Genomic DNA, 24,108 nt, shown 5'->3' with positions numbered 1-24,108 from the left:
GTGACCTTGAGAAAATTCAAATGTACAGTCGTGTAGAGTATGAGTTACTCTACCCATGTGCCAAGTATGACAATGATACATCAAATAATAAAAAAAAGTTATAAAGGGGGGGGGGGCACAATGTGCCGCCGCCCCCCCCCCCCCCCCCCCCGGGCCTGCGAGGGGTCAAAATAGCTTGGACTTAATAGGATTAAACACCCCCCTCTAAAAAAATCCTGGCTACGCCTATGTTACAGTGCATACACTGTAAGAAAACTTATAAACGTACGAATAATGATGCATGTAGTAATATGGCCTAGGCCTATAGATATGATATAAATCGGGCAAGAAAGACAACATAAAAAAAAAAGGCAATAGATCTATTCGAGTTTCAACTTTCTCGTTGAATTGCAGCTTTACAGCAATATCAGCATTTAAGTTCTGTGATTGACTGGATAATGACTGAACATTGTTCGTCCGGATATTGGCGGGAAAAAAAAAATAAAATCGGGGAAGAAAGGCGTAACTCGAAAAATAAGCATTTTTGAGCCTCCGAGTCTCGCAGCCCCTAAAAAAGTGTGGAACATATTCTTGTCTGATACATTGTACTACAATCTACGTATTTCTGCGGATGATACCATAGCTGGACGGGGAGAGGATGGATGTCTGGAAGAGTGCCCTCTACCGCTACATCCACCTGCAACCCCGCTTGTGTGTGTGGACCATAGAGCTGTAATAGAGTTCTATGGTGTGGACCAGAGTTCTGTGGTGTCGACCGTAACACCGTGTGTGGACGCTTGTTTATTTTATGAATGAAGGGGTGCGGGTCGGATCGTGGATGCACGATGAAATGGACTAGAGGAGCATGCATCGTATGCATGCATCGCGCGGCGACGGCGGGCGGGCGGCGCGGCGCGGCGCGGGCGCAGTATTGCATACAACTACAAAGTGTGTGTGTTGTGTGTATGTAGTTTCTTACCGGGTACCTTGCTAAATGTCAGTTTTCAATTCATCGTTTGCTTTGTGTGTGACCTAAAACACCAGTTAGTATCCGGGCCTTATTACTGTCAAGACCAGACATCACTCAGTCTTGAGCACTTCTCGTAATTTTGCGGGGTTTTCGACTTTATGAGGATGTCGCCAAGTCCAACGTCCTCGGACGACTTGTCCGATTCATTGGTGTTCTGCGAGAGCGATCTGCCGGCTGCAGGTTACTCGGCAATGGAGAGCATACGGCGCCAGGGCAAGCTATGCGATGTGACATTGAAGGTGGGGGCAAGGTTCCATAGTATGACCACGTCTTGACGACAGGCATATAAATAGTCCACTGTAAACCCCGCGACTTAAATATGGTGCACATTAGCGTATATTTCTCACGAGGTGGATAATTAGAGTTATTTAGACAAGCCTCGATGATTATACAAAGTAATTTCTATTTTGGCTTTCAACATGTTCTACTAGATGCCACATAGAGTATCTAAAAACAGTGAAACTCGAAATGTCTCAAGGGATGAGAGTATGTTTATATGAGAAGTCTTCTCAACTTCAGTCTCGCGGGGTGCTGTAACCAGTAACATAACGGGTTGGGGTTGCTCTTGCGGTTAGGTATTTTACTACCTGCTTTGTAAGACGTGGATTTGTAGTGTAGATACACTTGTAATTTTATTTGTAGATGAATTGTCCTGCTACTTGCCATTCATTGCATTTTCCACACAATACTGTATAAGCTATTATTTTCACACACAAATGAGATTTTCGCGAATGAGCAGATCACAGACATTTACGCGAGATGTTGCTTTCGCGAATTGACACCGAGGTTTGCAAGTGCACTGGTAGCCTGTAGACTATAGCGAATGGCGACATTTTTGTGTGTTGTTAAATTTGGGGTACCACAGTGATTCGCGAAATTAGCAAAAATTAAACCCTCACGAAAATAACAGCTTATACAGTAAAATAATCTACACTACAGTATGAGGCTGTGTCTGGAGTTGGTGCTGCAGGAAGTGGTCTTCCGATTTAAAATTCAGTCATTGCTCTTTTCCCATGTGTTATTAGTTACATGAACACAACGCAACGCAAATAATCCCCGCAAATAGGGTAGACTAAAAGTGGCACAATGATGATTCAGTGAGTTACAAGTAGTTGCACTCCATGAGAAGGCGACATATTAAAGATAAGATTTAGAGCCAGAGAAGGATAGATGGAAAGGAGAGAAGTTCAAGAATCCGATGTTTGGAGAGCAATATTATGACTCGTGAGGTTGGGCGAGTTTGCAACTTCATGTTTGAGTACTTTTACATTGAAAGCTGATCAAGAAGTGTACACATTTGTATGTAAGCGTGAATTGTTGAATTTTGTGAATGAATGTTCTTTACTAGACTTTAAAGTTCAGGGGTGTGCGAAACTTCTTTGAGACATAAAGTGAAGGAAGGAGGAGAGATTGGTTGAAAGAAGTGTCCATTTTCGCATGCTATGGTGACCGGAGGAGTGACCGGAGGTGAAATTACATTGTCCATGAAGAATTATGGCTTGATCCAACAAACGAACACTGGCAAAAATTATTTTAAAAATCTCCTTGACAGAGGTCAAGAAAAGGGTAGAAAGAGATTAATAGATGTTACTAATTCTTCTTGCATACGTACATTCATGCTCAGTTTCAACATATTTTCCTTCCAGGGCTTTGCAACATGCAAGAATTTCAAGTTAAGGATTGTGCTGTTTACACTGTGCTTACAAATGTCCTTTACTAGTGGTGATATATCTGGCCTGTAAATTGTAGAAATCATGTTTGTCAATTTCTGTTGATTTTTCTTTGTTAAAGAAAGTTTTGTAAAGGGCTGGAGGAGGGGAAGGGGAGAATGCAGCCATCCCATACACTTGCCTTCAAAACAAAACAAAAAAATGATAAAAACCACCCTTAACCATAGTACTAACTAAAACCTAGGATATGAGTAGGGGGTTCCACTACAAATCTGTCATATCCCAGTGTTTCGTATCATAATCTGTTTCTTTAGATGTTGAACCAATGATTAATACATAGCATGTACATGTAAATATGGAACTTCCTTTTGTGTACATCTGACATTTTGCATTCAAATGAAACTAAGTGGAACTCGGTTAGTGTAAATTGTTTAAGATTGTCCCCCTCAATTTCAAGATCTTGATGCTATTTTGGGACCAAAATGTAAGGTGATTTTGCACCCCTGGGGCTAGGGAATGTTTTAAGTGCAACCAATGTACAATGCCCTATTTGGCTCTTGTTTAAACCTGTGAAAAGCTTTCTTGATTTTTTTTTTCCCCCCCTTGGGGAGGGGATGGTGTCCCCAGGTCTGCGGGTCCATGCCACCCCCCCCCCCAAAAAAAAAGAAGGTGTTTGCCCCCAATATTAGAACACACAAATTTAATATATATCATACAATGTAACATAAAAAGAGTATGATTATTCATGTTGACTTTTTGCAGTCCATTTATTTCTGTAGTTTGTTGTTGTTGTGAGACACATACTTCCTGATATTGATATTTGATATATTATAGGACAGTTAAGCTTAACGCATCTGTCTACTCCAGATATAAATTATGTTTACCTACATTACAGGGAAGTTTAAAACCAGCATTAGTGGCAAGTATGTACCATTATAGTAAGAGATTCAATGTTTGAGATGTATACAATAGACATGTAGGGCACTATAATAAGTACTCTGTAGCCATATTTGCAGTGGGATTTTCTTGTGCAGATAATGCAGCACTCAAAATGCAGTTGTAGATGGGAGGAAAATCCAATTTGCAATGCACCATTATTGATGGTTGACATTTGGTTTGATGAAGATTGTGAATAATGCAAGCAATGTATTTAACATACAGTTATGTACATGTATCTTTAATCTGAACATATATAACATGTGACCTTTGAGTTTTACAGTACAATGTAGGTAGTGTACACAGAAATCAGCTGCTTATAGTAAACATGTAAATCTATATCTAGGTCAGATTGATCATGAACTTGTTTGCCTTACTGACATTAATAATAATATCAACCTGATTCTGTAGGGATACCTGAATACCCTGCCTGCAAGATGAGACTTGTACTTTACCGTGTGTCCCAAAAAAAATTACAACGGGACCCTCCGCAATGATATCTTTAAAAATAGTGAATCAATCCAAATACGAATTCAGGGTATGAAACTATAACTCATTGCCCACATCTTACAGAAAACCCCATTCGATTTGCTTCAGTGGTCGAAGAGAAATGAGGAATTTTGTAGAGAATGTCAAGAATCTCTTCCCTCAAAATTCTGTCCATTGTATTCACACACAAAAGCATATTCGAAGTGTTAAACTTGGAAGAATCACACTCATGACATGCTTTACAACATTCCACATTTCTTTGTGACCGCTTAACCAAATTTAATTGGGTTTTCTGCAAAATAGAGCTAAGATGTTATATCTTAAGACCCTGAAGTACATTAGCATTTAGACAGTTTAATCATATTGGGTGTTATCAGTGCAAAAATTTGATTGTAATTTTTTTTTTGGACATACTGTATATTTGCTGTGTATCAATTCTTGACATCTATGATGCAGAGCTGCCAGTAGTACAGTATGTCATTATGATAGTCAGTTTTTTGTTTTGTCTGTTTGTTTTATGTTCTGAATTTTGATTTTATAGCATGCTTGATTTTTAGGATAGTCGTGTGTGTGTGTGTGTCCGTGTGTGGGTGTGTTTAACCAAAATATTACTTTAAAATTGCCTCAAAAAATTTCACTGTTCATCTGATCAGCATTGTTTTGTATATATCTGCAGCTGGTTTGCAGTCCCAATGATGTAGCACCTCATCTCTACCATTTACAAAATTCCCAGAGAGTAATCAACCCAGTTTGCGGCTGTACACGTGGTGCCTATTTCTGACAGGGGCACTTTCGTTCATCAATATAACAGCTAATGAACATCATTTGTGCTTAGTCCCACTTTAGAAGACAAGCAGGAGCTACTGGCAAGTGTTCTGGGAAGTGGAAGATTGGGCCTTTTCATCAATGAATGAAATGGCCCCTGCTGCAAATAAGCACCCTACGGTACAAAAAGCCCGCCGCAAACAGGGTTGTTTTACTCTAGCAGGTTTTGTGAACTATCAAGATGTCAATGTCATGACCAGTGTATAGATGAGTCTTCTCTGTTCATTGCGTCTTTCATCCAATCAGGTTGACGAACACAAGTTCTCGGCCCATCGCATCGTGCTGGCGGCGTCCGTGCCGTACTTCCACGCCATGTTCACCACGGACATGGTGGAGAGCAAACAGGAGGAGATCACAATGTCGGGAATAGATCCAAGGTATGGGAACGAGTGATGGCGGTACCACTAGTGGGATTCACACTGACACAAAGCAGCGGGATACAAATCTTGAGATTTTTGCCTAGTGTGGGCATAAAGAACCCACAAAATATTGTGATCAGCATCATGATTCACCCCCCCCCCCCCCCCCCCGAGAAAAAAAAATCTTGTGATTATTTTGGAATTATCGCAATAATTTGAGAAGCAACTGATAATTCACACCACGGTGAGTGTGCGAACGCTGTCTTGAGATATTTTGGTCCTGTCATTCAAATTCAAAACACACCTCTCGACAGTGCACAAACACAAGGGCAAGGGTCATCATTTTGGTAGATTTTAGGCATGTGCGGTGTACCGCTTGGTCAAATTATCGCGATTGGCAAGTAGTGGAACATTTCTGACCGTCTGAAAATTCAATGTTTGCATCACGATAGTTACCATGCTATTTTGTCTGTGTGAATGCGACTAGTGTTTCTCACCTTTGCCATCCATCCCCAACTCGCCCATCCTCCCCCATCCTCCCCCCCCCCCACACACAAAAAGCAAAAATTAAAAGCAAACAAAAAACAGATGTACCAACATGCCAAACCCAACTTGCCTCTAGATTAGAAAGCTGAAATAGGAGATGATGACATGCAAACGAGTACAGTAGATATCATCAGTTTGGAATGATAGAAAGTGTGCATATGTTGTTCCCTTTGAAAGTCTAGAGGGGAATTACTCAACTCCATGCATATCTACAGCAATAATGCATCCTTTACATGATGTAACATCGTGGCAATACCCCTTTCACTCTTGGGAGTGGGTGATATCCCTTTGGTTCTCTTTTGTGTACTCCAGAAAGCAGATAGCATAGAAACCAGAAAACAATGATATTATGTATGCTGTACTGGGAGATTGTATTCTGATGTTCAAAAGGATCGTCACCAGTGACTACTACTCAAGTTTCACAGATCTCCTTTCCAGCACCATTGGTATACGATGCCATTCATTCAAAAGACCTCTTTCTGTAGGTAGATATGCCTGTCATAGTGAAGTCAAGATGTGCACCAAGAGTCGCTTGACCAAGTAGACTTTATGGCCTGCCTGTAGGATATAGAGTTAGATGATATCAGTGATGACCTTACTATCGTACGTATTGTTCTGTCTAATATCACTAGAGTCTTATCAATCCCTATCCAGTGTATAGTTCTATTCATTCAAAACAGTTGTGCTAATGGTAAATTCTTTTTTTTTTTTTTTTTGTGATGGTACAGTAAAGCTTAAAAGGCATCACAGAATAATGTGCTTGTTTACATTTAGATCATAAAAGGACAATAATGTCACACGGTCAAAAAAACAAAGCCAAAAATAACAAAAACACAAAGAGCTCATGATTGCATCATGTGCCCAAAATAGTTTGTTGACACTACCTGCAATAGTCTTGAATTGAGACACCTTGCCAGATGTTGTATTATATTACATGGATCAGCATAATACAATACATGTGTGCAAATGTGCTACAAGTAGGCAACATTATTTGAAGTAATTTTCAGACTGCATTCAATATGTATACTTTGTCAGGGCAAACATTTGTGAATGTTTGCCCAATACCAGAGCAGTGGCACTGTGCCTTTGCTTTGAACAGTTTTCACATTTTGAATGCAACTAGTGTTCACTCAGTATGCCCCATGCTGGCTGCAGTGTTGGAACTGCAAACATTTAGTTCATTTTTGCTTTATGACGAATAGAGTTTTGTTCATGTCCAACAGTTTATCATTGAAAGTGAAATCACGTCTCAGGAACTGCATAAAAATTTTATGATTATCATGCGTCATCCATTAAGTATTTCTATGTATGATGTTCATATATATAAGGATAAGTATGGCCATTTTTGTATTCAAGGTTTTACTCACATGGACTGAAAGCGAAACCTGCCGGCCGACCCATTTACTTTAAATGATATAAGAACCGGATGTAATAATGGACTTATCAAACCTCTTGTACATTTGTAGACTGATTTGGATGAACATTATAGTGTAGTAGTTGTGTCAAGCTCCAAAGACAATCAAAAGTGTGGCTCCCAAGTGACAGTGTGCAATGTAACCCATTGAGGATGAGCTGATTTTGCTATAAATGCACATTTCCCATAGTCGCCTGCCCAATTATACTTGAGAGTAGTCTTCAGCGGGTTAACACAGGACCTTGTGGTAGGCCATATTTTATGACTGTGAAACCACGATTAGCCCATTTGAAAGCATACATAAATAGAAAAATAATCGTAACATACCTTACCTTTCACAAGTGCAAAATATCACGTCCATTATCTTCCATCCAATTCTTTCCCCTCCTGCTCAGACTTATCTCTTTGTTGTTTTTTTTGTTTGTTTGTCTGTTTGTTCATTTATTTATTTATTTATTTTTTTGCAGTGCCTTGGAAGTGCTAGTGAATTTTTCCTACAGTGGGCGTGTCATCATCAACACTCAAAATGTGCTGTCCATTCTTGCCTGTGCCAATTTTCTGCAGCTGCAAGTCATCAAAAATGCCTGTTGTAGCTTCCTCAAGGACAGGTGAGTTGTTCTACCCCGCCACCCCCAACCCCTCCCCCTTTTCGTGAACTGGACAGTATTTACTGTATATTCAATATTATTTGTAGTCCACATTGTAGATCCAAGATATGTTTTTGAAATTAAAGGTACAGTTTACCTTTGGGAGCAGTGATTTTAAAAAAAAAAAATGTTCGAGATATTACATTTGATGCATATGCGTATGTCAGTTGTATCACAAAACATCCTACATGTACCATGTAAAAAATTTGCAATAAAGCCTAGAATATAAGGAGATATCACTATTTTTCTCAATAAACCATAACTGTAGACGGTCTATTCTAGAAACATTTTTATTATAACTATTGTTCACATGTTGTATATTTAACAATACTTAACATTAATTGTACGGACTCAAATTTTCAGATTGGTTGTTTCTATCCCTAACTCACATTTTAGAACTATTTTAAAGCACTAAAGCTGGGTTTTTGTGTTATCTGCAAATGGTAAACTATGCCTTTAAGGAGATTTCAATCAGGGGACAGGTAAAGAAAGTTTGTATCATGCTGGTACATATGGACAATAAAGCAGCTTGGATTTCTGTCATGTGATAGATCAAATGCTCGTTTTTCAAGTAATTTGATATCCCCTTTCACAGGCCCTTTCAAAACTCTCTGTAAAAAAAAAATATTTTGCGGATGTGAGAGTTTTGGATATATGGCTGTGTATCTTGGATGACTTTTAAGTTTAGCCTCTACAGTATCTCGCATGGTCCATGCGTTTCCATTACTGGGTACATTGTATGTTTTCTCATAGAAACCTTTAGGAAGTGGTTATCAGTTCCATATCTCACACTGGTGGTGTAGCCTTCATGAAGTGGTCTTTCCTTATTAAAAGACTATCCGTGATGTAAACATCAAAAGGTGTAGGAAGAGAATCTCTTTCCCGACTTAGTTTTGGGGAGATTTCTTGTTCCTTTGTGATCTTTGCTGTAATATCGAAGTCTCTTTTTACATGTAGCATACAGTGTATGACTCTAACAGGACTTCAATCATTCATTCATTGTCTTTTCCATTGAGATCACCTGATATGGAACGAATGATTGTTTGCAAAGAGATGCATTATAAGTCCTTCTGAACAAAGTGCAGTTGTGCACAACAGCTCACATTGACTCAAAATATTCACATAACGCATGAGTTACATGTTCATTTCCTGCAATCCGTTTCTGTAATGTTCTGTTTTAATGAAATAGTAGCACAGTGGCCAATTGTTGAATGTGTTTTGCACACACACGAACCCTCACCCAGTCTTTATGTTTTCCAGCGGCCAAAATTTTATGAATGCACTGAGTTGTTTGTAGGTTGTTTGAACAAACTTGTCATCACATCAGTGGGTCTTCACAACTTTGCTGTGTTAGGAGATGTATAATCATGCATGATTTGACTACATTGTAAAAATTCTGAGAAATAATCACATTTTGATAGCTTTCATATCACACTCCACTGCTTAAATTGCAAAGATTTTGCAGTGAGGAAGAGTTGAAAAAAAAAAAAAAACAATAGAAAGAGCTTGAAAATTGCTAATACCTCAAAGATAATCCAAGAGATCCTGTCATTCCTAATTCCTGCATACCCAAGCAAATTACAAGTTTTTACAGTGCATTGAAATTTAGAAGTACAATACATTTCATCCTGATATCTTCATGATGCCTGTTCATTAATTTCTTTGTATGTATTGCTGAATAAGTCCTTTGTATACTGGTAATGATTGCAAACTACTGGTATGCTCTACAGACTACTTGTGAAGTCAGGCGTGCCCATAAGATACCAGATACAATGTATAGCTTTTGGTAACAGTGTCATATAGAGAACAGTATATGCGTGGAAAGCAGATTCAGTCGTAAGGGTATCCACCAAGGATAAAAATCTAGTGGCACACAAAGTTTAATGTCAGCAGAGACACAAATGAATAAGATGTTTATTGTTGCAAGGCTATTAAAGGTCCTGTTTTCCTTTGGGAACAGTGATTTGAAAAATGTTCAACATATCGCATTTGATGCATATGTGTAGGTCTGTTGTATCACAAAACATCCTACCATATAAAACTTTTGCGATAAAGCCTAAAATATAAGGGGATATCAGTATTTTTCTCATTAAACCATAACTGTAGACGGTTTAGTCTAGCAAAATTTTTATTGGAACTATTGTTCATATTTTGTGTATTTAACAATACTTAACATTGATTATACGGATTCAAATTTGTACAGTGGTTGTTTCTATTCCAAACTCACATTTTGGAACTATTTTAAAGCACTAATGCTGGGTTTTTGTTTCATCTGCAAATGGTAAATTATGCCTTTAACAATCATGTTCTTTGATTATAGAAAAGACTTATGTCCTAATGTGTCCGAATTCAAGGATGCGAGTGAATGTGAGATTGATATATCCTGTAATGAAATATCCTTGTGATCATTGTTTCCATGAAAGCTGTGGCTCAATTTCAGAGATGGTTAAACTCTGCTAACTAGGCTGTATGATGGTACAAATACATGATAAACACAAAGGCAACACTAACTTTGGCATAGAAAATTTATGAGAATCATGCTGTCACTATCAAAAGATCAACGAACATATATCGCTGTGCAAATAAACCTCTTACTCGATGGTTCATTCTAACACTCTTGTGTGGGGAATAGATTATGATTTTTGACCAATCGGGCCACTCACAGAGTTTTACTCTGTAGAAGCATGTAGTGTTGAAACTTCTTTTCAAACCAATTAGTTTCATAACTTAATAAATAGTGTGTACTTATAGGACCATGCATCTTTTATGGAATATTCAAACTAAACCACAATCGAATAGTGTCTGAAAGTCCCTTATATTTTTATCACTTTACAATATTGCTCAGTAACGTCAAAAAAAGCTCGATTCCCCCCCCCCCTTGACAAAGGATATTGAAAATGATATTGTCACCACGACACGTCATTGTTTTTCTTTTATCTCTTCCTATAGTATCTTGATTAAACCTGAAAATGGATCAAGGCTGAAATCCACATCTTCCTTCAATGAAGCCTTTCCTTGAATTGAACACGTAGTGGCATTGACTTCTGATACACTTACATTGTACCTTATCTTACATTGCACAGCATGCCAGCTGTTGTACATGGTACCGGCATACACATTATACATTCAATTATTGTATGTAATATCTTTGATTGTACCCCTGAGGGATCCATGGTACACTGTGTATAACAAGATCATTTTATAGTCACTAGCGATTAATCAATGCTTGATCATCCGATGCAGGGGGAATTGAGGGAAGGGTGAGGGGCGCCGGTCAGTTGTGTAGGGACAAATTTTGTTCATGTGTCGTCACAGTGATAACGTGCTTTGAAGTGGATGTACATCAGAGCTACCAAGTCTCACGCATTCTGCGTGAGACTCAAGCATTTAGGGGCCATCTCACGATCTCACGCATGACACCCATTTTTCACACGCATCGGGCAAAGTCTGCAACTTGGGCCTATTATAATGAGCATAGCTCAAAGATTTAAGTGATAGTTGCAATTGAAGGTATATTTCCCTTTTGTCTTTCAAAATAAGTAAAAAATAGTCGCTTTAAGTATGCACCTGATCGCACCACTAAGAGCTCAAAATTGAAAAAGCTTCCTACCGTGGGAGGCCACAGGGGGGAAAAACTCTCCCACACCCTCGCTCGCGCGCACATTCGCATGCCGAGATGCCGAGTCATGAAAATCTCACTCATAAAATCTTTTTGAACTTGGCATCCCTGATTGTAGTTTGCGGGGAGGTACAGTGGAGCCTCCAGCACTGATGCGTGTATGCAATGTAGGAGATGCCAGCTTTAATATGATCAATGTCTTTGGCTCTACATTTACGCACAGCTCTATTATCCCTCCATGAAATAATCATAATCACACTTAAAGTAACATCTTGGAGATCAAAGAAAGCCAAGTTCCATTTTTTTTTTAATGCCTCCGCCACGAAGTGGTGCCGGAGGCATTATGTTTTCGGGTTTTCCGTCCGTCCATCCGTCCGTCCGTCCTTCCGTCCGTAATGAATTTTGTAGACAGCGTAACTAAAAAACCTTTTGAGGTATCCTAATGAAACTTGGCATGTATGTGTATTAGGGGGTGAAGTTGTGCCTATCGACTTTTGGGTGCACATGCTCAAGGGCAAAGGTCAAAAGGTCAAGGTCAAATACGTAAAATTTCACTATTTTCACCATATCTATGCAATGCCTGAAGATATTTTCTTGAAACTTAGTGTATACCCGTATTACCCAGTTAAGATTCTTTGGTGAAAGTTTGGAGTCATGAGGTCAAAGGTCAAAAGGTCAAGTAAAATATTAAAACTTAACTTTTTTCTCTGTATCTTGGAAATTGTTCAAGGTATCTTCATGGAACATAGTATATATACATGTACTGACTGGCAGTGAATATCTAGAGAATTTAGGGTTCATGGGTCAAAGGTCAGGGGTCAAAGGTCAAGGGCAACACTTCAAAATTTTACTATTTCCCTCATATTTATGCACTGCCAGCAGGATTATCTTCTCTTTTTTTACACTTGGTGTATGCATGTATAACCTAATAGAGATTCTCTAGAAGCTTTCTTTTTTTCTTCTTTTTTTTTGTTTGCCTCAAAGGTCAAAAGGTCAAAGATCAAGGGAAAGTGCTGAACTAACTTTTTCCTCCATATCTCAGAAGTGGCTCAAGTTATCTTGAAACTTACTACGTATTTATGCATGTTGTGCCTGACAGTGATTATCCTATGAATTTTAGGGTCAAAGGCCAGATGAAAATGGTAACAATGAACTTTTCATTATAGAAATTGCACTTTTTCTCTATACCTTGAAAATTACTCAATGCATAAACTATGAATGGGTCAAAGTCAAGTTAAAGTCTTTAAATCCCCAAGTACATGCTCTCCTATTCATCCAATTAAACCTAGATCAAGGAAGATGAACATTCAACACATTTGTGACAAACTTGTCATTTTAATATTTTGCCAATTTTGTGAAAATGTAATCACACATTGTCTACATGTACTATAGACCTATTAGGAGAATCGTGCATTATGGCGGAGGCATACCAGTTGCCTTAGCGACATTTTTAGTTTTTTTTAGTTCAGGGAGGAGGGGTAATTTTTTTTTTCTATTTCAGAGGCAGAGGAAAACAAAGAGAATAGAGAATACAGTGCTCACCGCTTAATCAGGAAGGGTCAGGAGACAATTTTTTTCTCCCATTTTAAAGTGGTGGCTGATAATGCCCATGCAAATCACACAACATGAAGCCCAAAATGCATGTGAAAGTTCTTTTCTACACTATGTGCATTGAATGGTAGAGGCAAAAAAGGCCGTCAGCTCCAATTCACGAAAATTTCATGCCGCAAAATTATTCTGTTTTACAGTAACCATTTCTTTTTTTCTTTCTTTCTTTCTTTCTTTCATTCTGTCCCACTCCCTGCTGTGGGCTTCCCACAGACTGTATGCCAGCAACTGCATCGGCATCCGCCGCTTCGCGGAGACGATGGTGTGCGGCGACCTCTTCCAGGCATCCACCAGCTACCTCCACAAGCAGTTTGTGGACGTGGCCTGCTCGGACGAGTTCATGCAGCTGGACAAGTCGGAACTCATCGAGCTCCTGAACATGGACGAGCTGAATGTCACGGGAGAAGAGCAGGTAGGCAGCATACAGTACATTTAGGGTCGGGGGGGGGGGGGGGGATTGCTTGACACACACACAGTCATACTTTTTGTCGAGCCCAGCGGAGGTGCGGGGAGACTAGGGATCGCCTGCGTCGTCTGTCTGTCCGTCGTCCGTCCGTCACGCTACAAAAACTTCAATTTCAATCAGACTTGGAGGGAAGAGTGGCAAGACAAAGTTAATACACATTTTACCAAACATGAAGGTCACCTCAAGGTCAAAGGTCATAGGCAGGGGTCAATGAACTTTAGAGCCCAATGTTAAGTTTTTACAGCGTGTTTCGATTACGGCTCATAACTTTTGATGTATAATTATGTCCGTTTGTGACCAAACTTGGATGGTAGCTGTCCCTTGGGGGGGTTGAAGGTCACCACAAGGTCAAAGGTCACAGACTGTGGTCAACAAACTTTAAGGGCCCAGTTAAGTTTTTACGGCGCGTTTCGACTATGGCTCACAACTTTTGTTCACTCTGTCCGTTTGTGACCAAACTTGGATGGTAGATGTCCCTTGAGAAGTTGAAGGTCATCACTAGGTCAAAGGTCACCGACAGGGGTTAATGAACTTTTAGGGCCCAATGTTAAGTTTTTTCGTCGCGTTTCAATTATGACTCATAACTTTTGATCCATATGTCCGTTTGTGACCAAACTTGGCTGGTGAATGTCCCTTGGGGAGTTGAAGGTCACCTCAAGGTCAAAGGTCATAGGCGGGGTCAATGAACTTCCAGGATTTTAGAAAAACAGTAAATTCTTCTACGCGAATGGGCAAGGCACATTTTGGCACTTGTTTTGTTAAACCTATCGCCCTTAGCAATCCCACATATATCTTCATTATCTTATTTGTGTAAAAAAAAAGAAAAAAAAGATGCAAAATTATACATACAAACACACAAAAGAAATATGTGACCAACTGAAATCAAGATGGTAAAGAAAGAAAGAATGGTCAGGGTGATAGACACCAGGGCAGTGAATGAACAGGAAACTAATGCCCCAGTCACATAGACATCCCGGATCACCCCGGACCACACCGGATCTGATCCGGGGTGATCCGGGGAGAGATCCGTGTTGATGCCTTGGACATCCTTGGACATCTGTGCATGTCTGTGTAGATCCGGGGACATCGGGGAGGCCAACACAGCAAATTTTGGAGGTCAAAAGCATCCGGCATCATCCGGGGATTGCCGTGTTGGCAGAGCAATCCGGGGTGGTCCGTGAGGCTGCCGTGTAGCTGCTGTGTTGATCCGTGTAGATGCCATGTTTGTCTGTGTAGACACCGCGCTCTTCCGGCCTTCTCCGTGTAGCTGTCGTGTTGATACAGTGTGTACAGTCATACTAATGCTTGTTGACACTCCATCGAGGTCGAAACTATCCCGGATCTCCCCGGACCTCCCTGGATCTCCCCGGATCTCCGTGTAGATCCTTGAGCATCCGTGTTTATATGTGACTGGGGCGTGAAGTCCAGTGCTTACGTGATAATCTGGAACTACTTTAGTGGCAACACCCCTTAAGTTCACTTTTACCTGATGTTTTCACTGCTAAATCAAAACCACAAACCACTTTATCAGGACATACATTATTTTGCTGAACACTTCCTTTTTCCCTTATTGATTCTTAAAAATTTCTTAGCATTGGCATGGTCAGTAGAGAATCCTCATGCTCGCTGAGGCAAATGAATGAAGATTTGTTCCAGTAATAGATTTTTCCAAGAATTGAGACTGCTGTGTCATTTTTTTTAATTGCCATTTTGTCTGTTTCATTTGTTTTAGTTGCTTAATCACTGTCAAAAAAATAGAAGGATTTCATGATAGGTATATTATGTGCACAAGCAAGTAGGTACTGTCTATGCCATGTATTTTTCTGAGTATAATATTTTGTGAATTGGGACTTGGGACACTTTCGCGAGTGGTTGAACTCACGACCAAAAATTACATGGACAGAATATTGCTAAGAAAGAAGTAGTATCGCTTTTAGAGCAGAAAAAAAAGGGGGGGGGAACTTTCTGTCCTTGGTGGCGATAGAGTCAATATTTTCAAACATTGCATTATATTTTGAATTTTGAAATTACACTTTAATTTTCTTTGTGTTGCTATTGCAAAATGCATTGTTTTCTCGCTATATAAATCTACATACCTACTGAATATCTTGTGTCATATATTTCATGACTGGTAGGTTGTTTTTTCTTTTCAAATTGCTCTGTTCAATATGCTTTTTATCATATGTAATACTTTCTTCTTCTTCTTCTTTTTTTTTTTTTTGCTGGATATAAAATATAATTGAATTGGAAAATACAGAAGAAAAAAATGGTACTCCAAATCACATGAGCCCACAGAGAAACTAGTGCCATTGTACATCAGTTGACTGTATCACCTACCAGTACAGTCATACATTTCCTGGTTGACTTCACTTTTAAAAAGACAGGATGTGGATAGGGTTTATAAATGTGATTTGTCGCCAAGGATGTTTGCATATTGATTATCAGGACACTTGATTCTTTTATGTCAATACCATCCAGTGAATAGCTCTTAAGGGAAACCACCCTAAAAAAGCTGAATGAAACCCCAAACCCACAAACCCCAAAGCAAATATTATACAGAGGTAACCTGATATGCCTGCCAGCCACAATAAGTATATATTCCTGGAATTTCAAGCTATTGCAGAGAAAGACTTACAATATTTGGTGTGCTAGTTGCTGCACTACAGCTCGCTTCTGGGCGGACGTTGTTAACAGTCATTGTCCAGCAGAAACCAAAATCTGTGGTCACTCTTTGCATTAGGCATGGGGTCACTATACACAGGTTCTTCAACAATAACTACATGTTTTCTTTGCGGGGTTTCCCATGTGGTCACTGTGACCAGGTGGTTGTTATAGAGAGGTGGTTGCCAGAGTGTTTGACATATACATATATATATCAATATCACATGAATACAAATATTTTGCTTGATCCGCGTATAATTGGCAGTAATAGCAGTTGAAGGAATGTCAAGAATGTCATTATGACATCAAGTATGTCACTCTCAAAAGTGTGCAACTTGGCATGCATTTGTTCTTTGTTGGTTTCTATTGCTTTGGTTACACTGAGATTGTGCAAGCTAATAGAATATTAATACCATTGTTAATAGCACTGTGAAGATGACTGAGCATTTTCTTCCCTAACGAAGGGGGAGACCCCCCAAAACATGGATTTTTAATATTGGCATTCAATACATGCATACACACATATTCGTATTATATTATATGTATACATGTATACTGTATGTAGTTGCGTATAGACCTATGCATTAATATCATATTTATCTGATCCTGGCTTGAATTAGGTCTTTGATGCCCTGATTGGCTGGGTACGTCATGATGAGGAGAATCGAGAGGAGTTCATGCCAGAGCTCCTGGGGCTTGTGAGACTCCCTCTGATCAGACCCCAGATCCTCACTGACCACATATCAGCCGTAGAGCTTGTCAAGAACTGCCACAAGTGTAGGTAGGTATCAGGGTGGGAACAATCAGTCTCCCCCTCTCTTCCCCCCCCCCCCCCCAAAAAAAAAAAAAAATCCAAACAAACAAAAATAGAAAGAAAGAGAGAGGGAGAGAGAGATTGATTGAATCAGAAATCAGAACCAGCCTTTTTCAAAGACCCATTCATATTCTGTAAGTATCAACAGTGGTATTAAAGTGAAGAGAGCTATAGATGGGCATGTCATGGTGAAAGTCTTTAGAGATCTACTCTTGCTTTATTTATCATTCATGATTGGGAAAAAGCCTAACACACATGCAACTCCTACTGAACAATTCCCCGACCAATGAAACTGCTTGATTCGCTCCCCAGCCCTCATTGAGAACTGTATATGCTTAAACTTCTTCAAATATGGCTCTGCGTATTGGTTGTGATATTTTCATCAAACTTAAGTCATTCAGATGCATGTGAAGGTATGAAGGAAGTTACCGTAACAACAGAAACTTGCTTCAATTGACTTAAAAAAGAAAAGAAAAAAGAAGTGACCTGCATCAGGCATATAGATGCATGTATGATTTGAGGCCACATTCAAAACAATCAGAATTTGCACAGGTGTAAAAAAAGGGGGTACATGTATTAGGAATCTGCATTGAATGCCAATCATCAAAATATTTCCATGTCATCCATTTGGTGACAAGATCTCATATCTCAAATTGGCATATATATATTCAAAAACCTCACTCAATTTTGAATATCCAAAATACTGATTTGAGTTGTAAGATATGGTGATTATTAGTGTTATCCAAAACAGTATTTCTACATTATATGATGCCAGCATCTGTTATTTTGCAAAAATGCTGCAAAATTGAAAACATGAAGTGTGATTTTTCTGAGATACACCATTGTAAGAGGCCTGATATAGGAAACTTGTAAACATTGATGGTTAATAATGCCATGACACACTGCAGGGACCTTGTAGACGAAGCCAAAGATTATCACTTGATGCCTGAGAGGCGTTCCATGCTGAAGAGCCAACGAACCAAACCACGGTGCTGCAATGACATCACAGGACTCATCTATGCTGTCGGCGGTCTCACACGATCAGGTGAATTTAAAGGAAAAATCTGCCTTGGCTGAGAGTGGGTTTCTTTGAATAAAGGGCAGAACAATTCAAGGAACAGGAGCGTGAAAATTTGCTCAAATTCTGACAAAAATGGGAAAAGTTATGATTTCTTTTAAGTTGTGACCAGTCAACACAAATTGTCAATTCTATAATGTCTATGATGTCAAAGGCAAGGCCCCCCCCCCCGCCACTTGTTTTTTACTGTAGAATAAGACTTTTTTTATTTAACTATCAAGTAAATTTCTAATTGTACATGCACCATTAGCACAGTCCTAGTAGATATTTCTTTATACAATCCCTGCATGTTTGAAAAAAGTATATTCCATCATCAATAATGAACCAAAAAACAGGACTTTGTGGAATTTTATGCACAGGGCCAATGGACAGTTAGCTCACATGCTACATCGTTGAATGTTAATATGGGCTGGATCATTCTCAACTTAAAAACTAGAAAACCACTCTGAGAGCGCAGACCTCCGCCAAGCAGCTACTTTCCACCGATGATCTTGCAAAGAGATTTTTATCCTCTCCACCACTGGGGAAAAGCTCTTTGGGCTCTTCCATAGAGATCAGTGATTTCCACCCATAGGTATACATGTTGAAAAATTGCCCAATTACCCAATATAGAAGTCTTTGTCACGTCATAAACCCTCAGTTGCGCGGTGCGCCTCGCTTTAGCAGAAACTAGAGCACGCACTTTAGTGCACGCATGCAAACCTCATATACGCGCAGCCTGAACTCCCAAGTTCATTGACCCTATCCTGCCAAAATACAAAAAATCTTTCGTAAATTCCCCCAAATTCTCGGATCACTACCATATTTAATCATCTGTTACTTGTATCATTCTAAACCTTTCCTGCAAGTTTCATCAAAATCTGTTAACTACTTTTTGAGTTATTTTGCACACGGACAAACTAACTAACTAACAAACAAACAAACCAATGGCAATGAAAACATAACCTCCTCCCTTGGTGGAGGTAATAAAAATCGTAACTATTTCTGGCTATAATGCTTTCAATATACTACGGCAAATCCCGATTGATTGATCGGTTTGTGCGCGGCTGTGCATTAGAGCAAAATGTTTAACTTTGGCAATCCATCAACTGAGTCAGATAATAATGGTTAATGCCAAAACGTAGTTCTCAGAAGTGCTCAAAATTCATCTCTCACCATTTGGATTTTGCTTGCAATCATATGGAAAAGCTGTACTAAGTAGCTTGTCTGGCTGATGTGATTTGCTGGGAAAACAAGTTGTTTTACGGTATCTAGAGATCATAGGTGTGAAATAATAAAAGTTGGTGTACAAGACTTGTATTCCTGAAGCGCCCTCCCTGTTTAGTAGTGGGTACATAAAACATTAGAAGTGTATGATGTTTTAAATGTAGTATATTGGCGTGTAGCTATCAAGCTGCAAACATCATTCATTCCCTTGCAGCGGATACTGCTGTTGCCCAATATATTGTAATCAGTGTAATTGAATTGTAATAATATAACATAGCAACAATGTTCAGGAATGCTCCGGGATTGCAATACTTCCAGTGTACCTCTTTAGTAATATTTCACATTTTCGTCATTGCCCAACTGAAAGTTGTGCTATCTCAGCATTATTTTGCATATTTCTTGTGCGTGCAAAAATCAACAATTTCTGCAGTCATATGGAAACTATGTTTTACCTTTTATTGTTAATGCTTCAACTATTCTTCTGCCCCACCTACCCACTTTACGTAGGTGAGTCCCTGCATGCTGTAGAGGTCTATGAGCCAACCACCGAATCTTGGAAAGTCAGTAAACCAATGACGACGCGGCGGAGTCGGGTCGGCGTGGCCGTGCTGAGCGGGCGGCTGTACGCGGTGGGTGGCTATGACGGGCACATCAGACTGAACACGGTGGAGGTCTTTGATCCCCATAGCAACGAATGGTGGGACATGGCACCCATGAATCACAGAAGAAGGTACAGAGCCAACCTGAATTATGTCTCTGTGGTTCCGATGTATGAAGAGAAATTACTTGTTATCAAAGTCGGATAAGGGTTTCAAACTATTGCATCGATACACATACAAAGTAGTGTGCCTATTTGACACACAACCAAAGTAGCATCACAATGATTTGATTAAATGCAGTCCATATCCCACAGATAACTTTCTTTTTTTTTTTAAAGGCGGGTTGAAGAACTACAGATCACAACTTATTCCTAGAATTACTTTCAGTTGATGACAAAGAATGGGAGGCATAAAGTTTTAAGCGTTCATATCATTGATTTTCCCCCAGATATATCGGTAATTGAATTTTAGAGCCACCTGCTCAGGTGTTTGTGTGTTAATGTATTCCTGTGCTGAGATTTTTAGGACGACATCCTCTTTAGCTTTCATTGGGCATCATTAAAGCAACCAAGGCAACCTTTCTTACGAAACATGGTACATCAACAAGAGTTTATCATTCATTCACGACACTTCCATTTTCCTTTGACTCTTCCCAGTGCCCTCGGAGTAGCGGCATTGGATGGCCGTGTGTACGCGTGCGGCGGATATGATGGCGTATCTTCGCTAAGCTCAGTGGAATGTTACGACCCAGAGACCAACAAGTGAGCAAACAACGATTCTCCTCTCTTGCTCTGACCCAAATCTGTTGATGCCCCTTCGGTAGATTGTATCATCTTAACCAGGCATCTGCATGCCATAAATCATTTATACCTCATGTTAAAGGGACTGTATAGTACTGGTTAAGGTGGGAACTCATGTTTTGACCATTTTTAAGTGAGATAATGAGAAATCTCTTATGAAATATGAAAGAGCATGTAATTTTAAGAAGGATTTGGTGTTTATTTTATGAAAATTGGTTTTCAAATGGCTGAGATATCCAAAAAAGTGATAATAATAAAAGGCGACAGGCCACGCCTTTTATTAGGATCTCTTTGTTTTACCTTGTTTTTGGATATCTCTGCCATTTCAAAACCAATTTTCATCAAATATTGATATCCCTTAGAATTGCATGCTCTTTGACATCTCATAGAGTGGTTTCTGAATATCTCGCAAAACGTTAAAAGCTAAATCCTCACCTCGACCAGAACTGTACACATCTTTAAGTTTCAGTGACATTTTATTGGGAGGGAGGAGAGGGAGATGGAGAGAGAATTGGAGTGAAAGAGGATGAGAGTAGTGGTGTATTGGTAGATTGGCAGGGGTAAAGGGGAGACGGCAGTTGTTGATTATCTGGTATTGTCATTCTGACATACTGTAAAACCTGAAACATTTGCGAATTGGAGTTGACGGCCTATTTCGCTGCATGAAACTTTCGAGAATACCTCTGGCATTCAAAGCGCTGTCTAGACAAATGAGTTAGCGTGTGTTTTACTTTGGCAAATCATGGATCCTCGTGAAATTCACAAGAGTTTCATGCATGCGAAAATTTATGGTTTTACAGTACATATTTCTGTCATAGGAAACACCCATCTGGTAGATTTCTGTCTACATTGGGAGGGTATCGAGTAGTGCACTGGCTGACTTTTTGTCTGCCTGAGTGATAATGTCTCTGACTGTCCATCTGTCTGTCTGTATAACTCTACATGTATGTCTTTCTGTCTGTCCTTCTTTCTGTGTCAGGTGGTACGTAGTCACAGACATGACCAAGTCTCGGAGTGCCGCTGGAGTAGCAGTCCTCAATGGGGAGATATTTGCTGCTGGGGGCCATGACGGCCTCCAGATATTCAACACGGTGAGCAAGGCCAACAAATATCAACTACTAGGATTTACTTGTGTGTACTTGCACACGGAGGTATTTGCAATTTGATTTGGTATTCATGATCGTATGTGCCATCCGCCAGTGCTTAGGTTTTATGGCGTGATATGGTTTTCAGAGTTTGACCCAATAAGTGTATGTTACTCATAAAATTTCAGGTTCCTTTTCTTCAAGTGTAAATCCAAGAATAAACATACAGACTTAATATCAGGGCACATGGAGTTTGTATAATGCTTTTAACATGGTGAAAATATTCTGTTATGATCGCATCAAATATGTCTATCTGAATTTTTGAGGCACTCATTCAGTTGTTTCATTGTTATGTTATTATGACCAAGTATACGACAAATAAAGATGAAATTGCATCATCTTAAGCCAATTTTGTCTCAGCAGACTTCCTTTGTTGGTATTCACAGCATATGCAACTGAACATATTTGTACCAGTACCGTACGTTTTTGTGTGTGTGCATTGAGAGAGGTGAACATTTTCAATGTCTGGTTCAAAATGGGTATGAATGAATTAGAAGCTTAGAAAGAATTCTTCATAATTTCTAACATTTCATGGTGGCTTGCCTCAATGTTTAGACAGTGTGTTCGTACTTCTGAAAGTACTAGATGTCATAAGATTAGCTATACATCATCAGTATACCGATCCTTTGATGATTCGCAATATTTCTTACTCCTTTTTTTTTTTTTATATGCCATTATACCTTGTAGGTTGAGTGTTTCAACCGCTTCACGGGCCGCTGGACTGTGGTCCAACCCATGCAGAGCAAGCGATGCCGCCTCGGTGTCACCGCATTCAACGGCAAGCTCTACATCTGCGGCGGCTACGACGGCTCCAAGTTCCTGAACACGGTGGAGGTCTACGACCCCGTGGCCAACCAGTGGACCTACGTGTCGCCCATGAACTCCAGGCGCAGCCGCGTGGCACTGGTGGCCAACAGAGGGCGCCTGTTCGCCATCGGGGGCTACGACGGACTGTCCAACCTGAACAGTGTGGAGATGTACAATCCCCAGGAGGACAAATGGACATTCGTGTCCCCCATGCAGGTTCACGAAGGGGGCGTTGGTGTCGGTGTCATACCGCTGTCGTCGTGACGACAGCCTGAAAATGTAGCAGTCATTTAATTCCTCCCCCCCCCCCACCCGAACTCTTCACTTACCTCTTTCGTGATAGCTAAGGAGAGTGTGCTGCTAAAGTAAATCAGTTTGTATGCAGCAACCAAATGAACAGAGTAATGCACTGGAGATATGATGCCCCAACTACCCGTCTGACATCTCAGAAAATTCTGGAAGCTGTAGATTGTACAATTTTGAAGTTCATATGAAAGTAGTTAGGTGACATGTGGTATTGCCAAGAACTTGAATGTGGAAAATGTGGTATTAATTTATAATGGGAAATATCAAACCTATCATAAATATCTAAACATGAATCACTCAATAGGTAACTGATGACATAATTCTGTAATTATTTATTGATCTGTGACACATGTAGGTTTCTTCTACTTCTCTTCTTTTTTCTTTTTTGACATATGTATATACCAATTGTATGAAAACTAAAAAATTTAACCGATGAATCTGAAAAATTATGGTAGCAATGATCAATTCTATATCTAATACCTTTTAATCCAGAATCCTCCAATCACATGTAGCATTCACAGAATTAGTAAAACTATAATTTCCCAGTGAATGTTCATGACATTATCCACAAAGTAGTGCCGATCAAGAAACTGATTGTGAACTCCAATATTCTGTCAGTATTACACTGGAACTTTGATCGGACACAGCGTAAAAGCAAGAAGGTTTCAAGTGAGCTGAGGTATGGCTTTTCATCTGTGCATCGGATGGTATCAGAGGGAACCATAATGCATTCATCAGAAGAATGAGAAGCAGCTTCTTTGCCATGAAGTGTTTGTGGCAAGCATGGCAAATAGGAAAGGAGATAGAGCTAGTAGTACTTTAGGAAAAGGCATGTAATATTTTGCAGAGTACAGTGCAGAGATGGCTGAAAATTCTTGAAGAAATAATGACAGACTCTGTGTGTGTGTGTGTGTGTATGTGTGTGTGTAAATAAATAAAAAAAAAAACAGCGAGAACAACATAAGACACCAAATAACTAGCTTCATGTGAAGGCATTGACAAAACTGAGCAATTTTAATTCTAACCAGAACAGAGGTGTGTACAATCATCCAAGACGTATCTTAAATGATTAAAATCCGTTGTGCAATACTAGAATATGACAGA

The 24,108-nt window shown here is 39.6% G+C and overlaps 1 protein-coding gene across 1 annotated transcript; it reads left to right on the top strand.

Moving 5' to 3' along the window:
- Positions 1-1,016: 1,016 nt before the first annotated feature.
- LOC140237704 (kelch-like protein 18) lies at positions 1,017-23,859 on the top strand. Its single transcript, XM_072317627.1, has 10 exons — positions 1,017-1,248; positions 5,176-5,306; positions 7,716-7,856; positions 13,336-13,534; positions 16,870-17,030; positions 17,972-18,108; positions 19,855-20,077; positions 20,603-20,707; positions 21,726-21,837; positions 22,579-23,859. The coding sequence occupies exons 1-10, from the start codon at positions 1,108-1,110 to the stop codon at positions 22,960-22,962; spliced, it is 1,734 nt and encodes a 577-aa protein (XP_072173728.1). The 5' UTR covers positions 1,017-1,107; the 3' UTR covers positions 22,963-23,859.
- The last annotated feature ends 249 nt before the right edge of the window (positions 23,860-24,108 follow it).

This window comes from Diadema setosum, chromosome 14, assembly GCF_964275005.1.
Source record: "Diadema setosum chromosome 14, eeDiaSeto1, whole genome shotgun sequence".
Taxonomy (NCBI): domain Eukaryota; kingdom Metazoa; phylum Echinodermata; class Echinoidea; order Diadematoida; family Diadematidae; genus Diadema; species Diadema setosum.
This window is presented reverse-complemented; position numbering and strand designations above follow the sequence as displayed.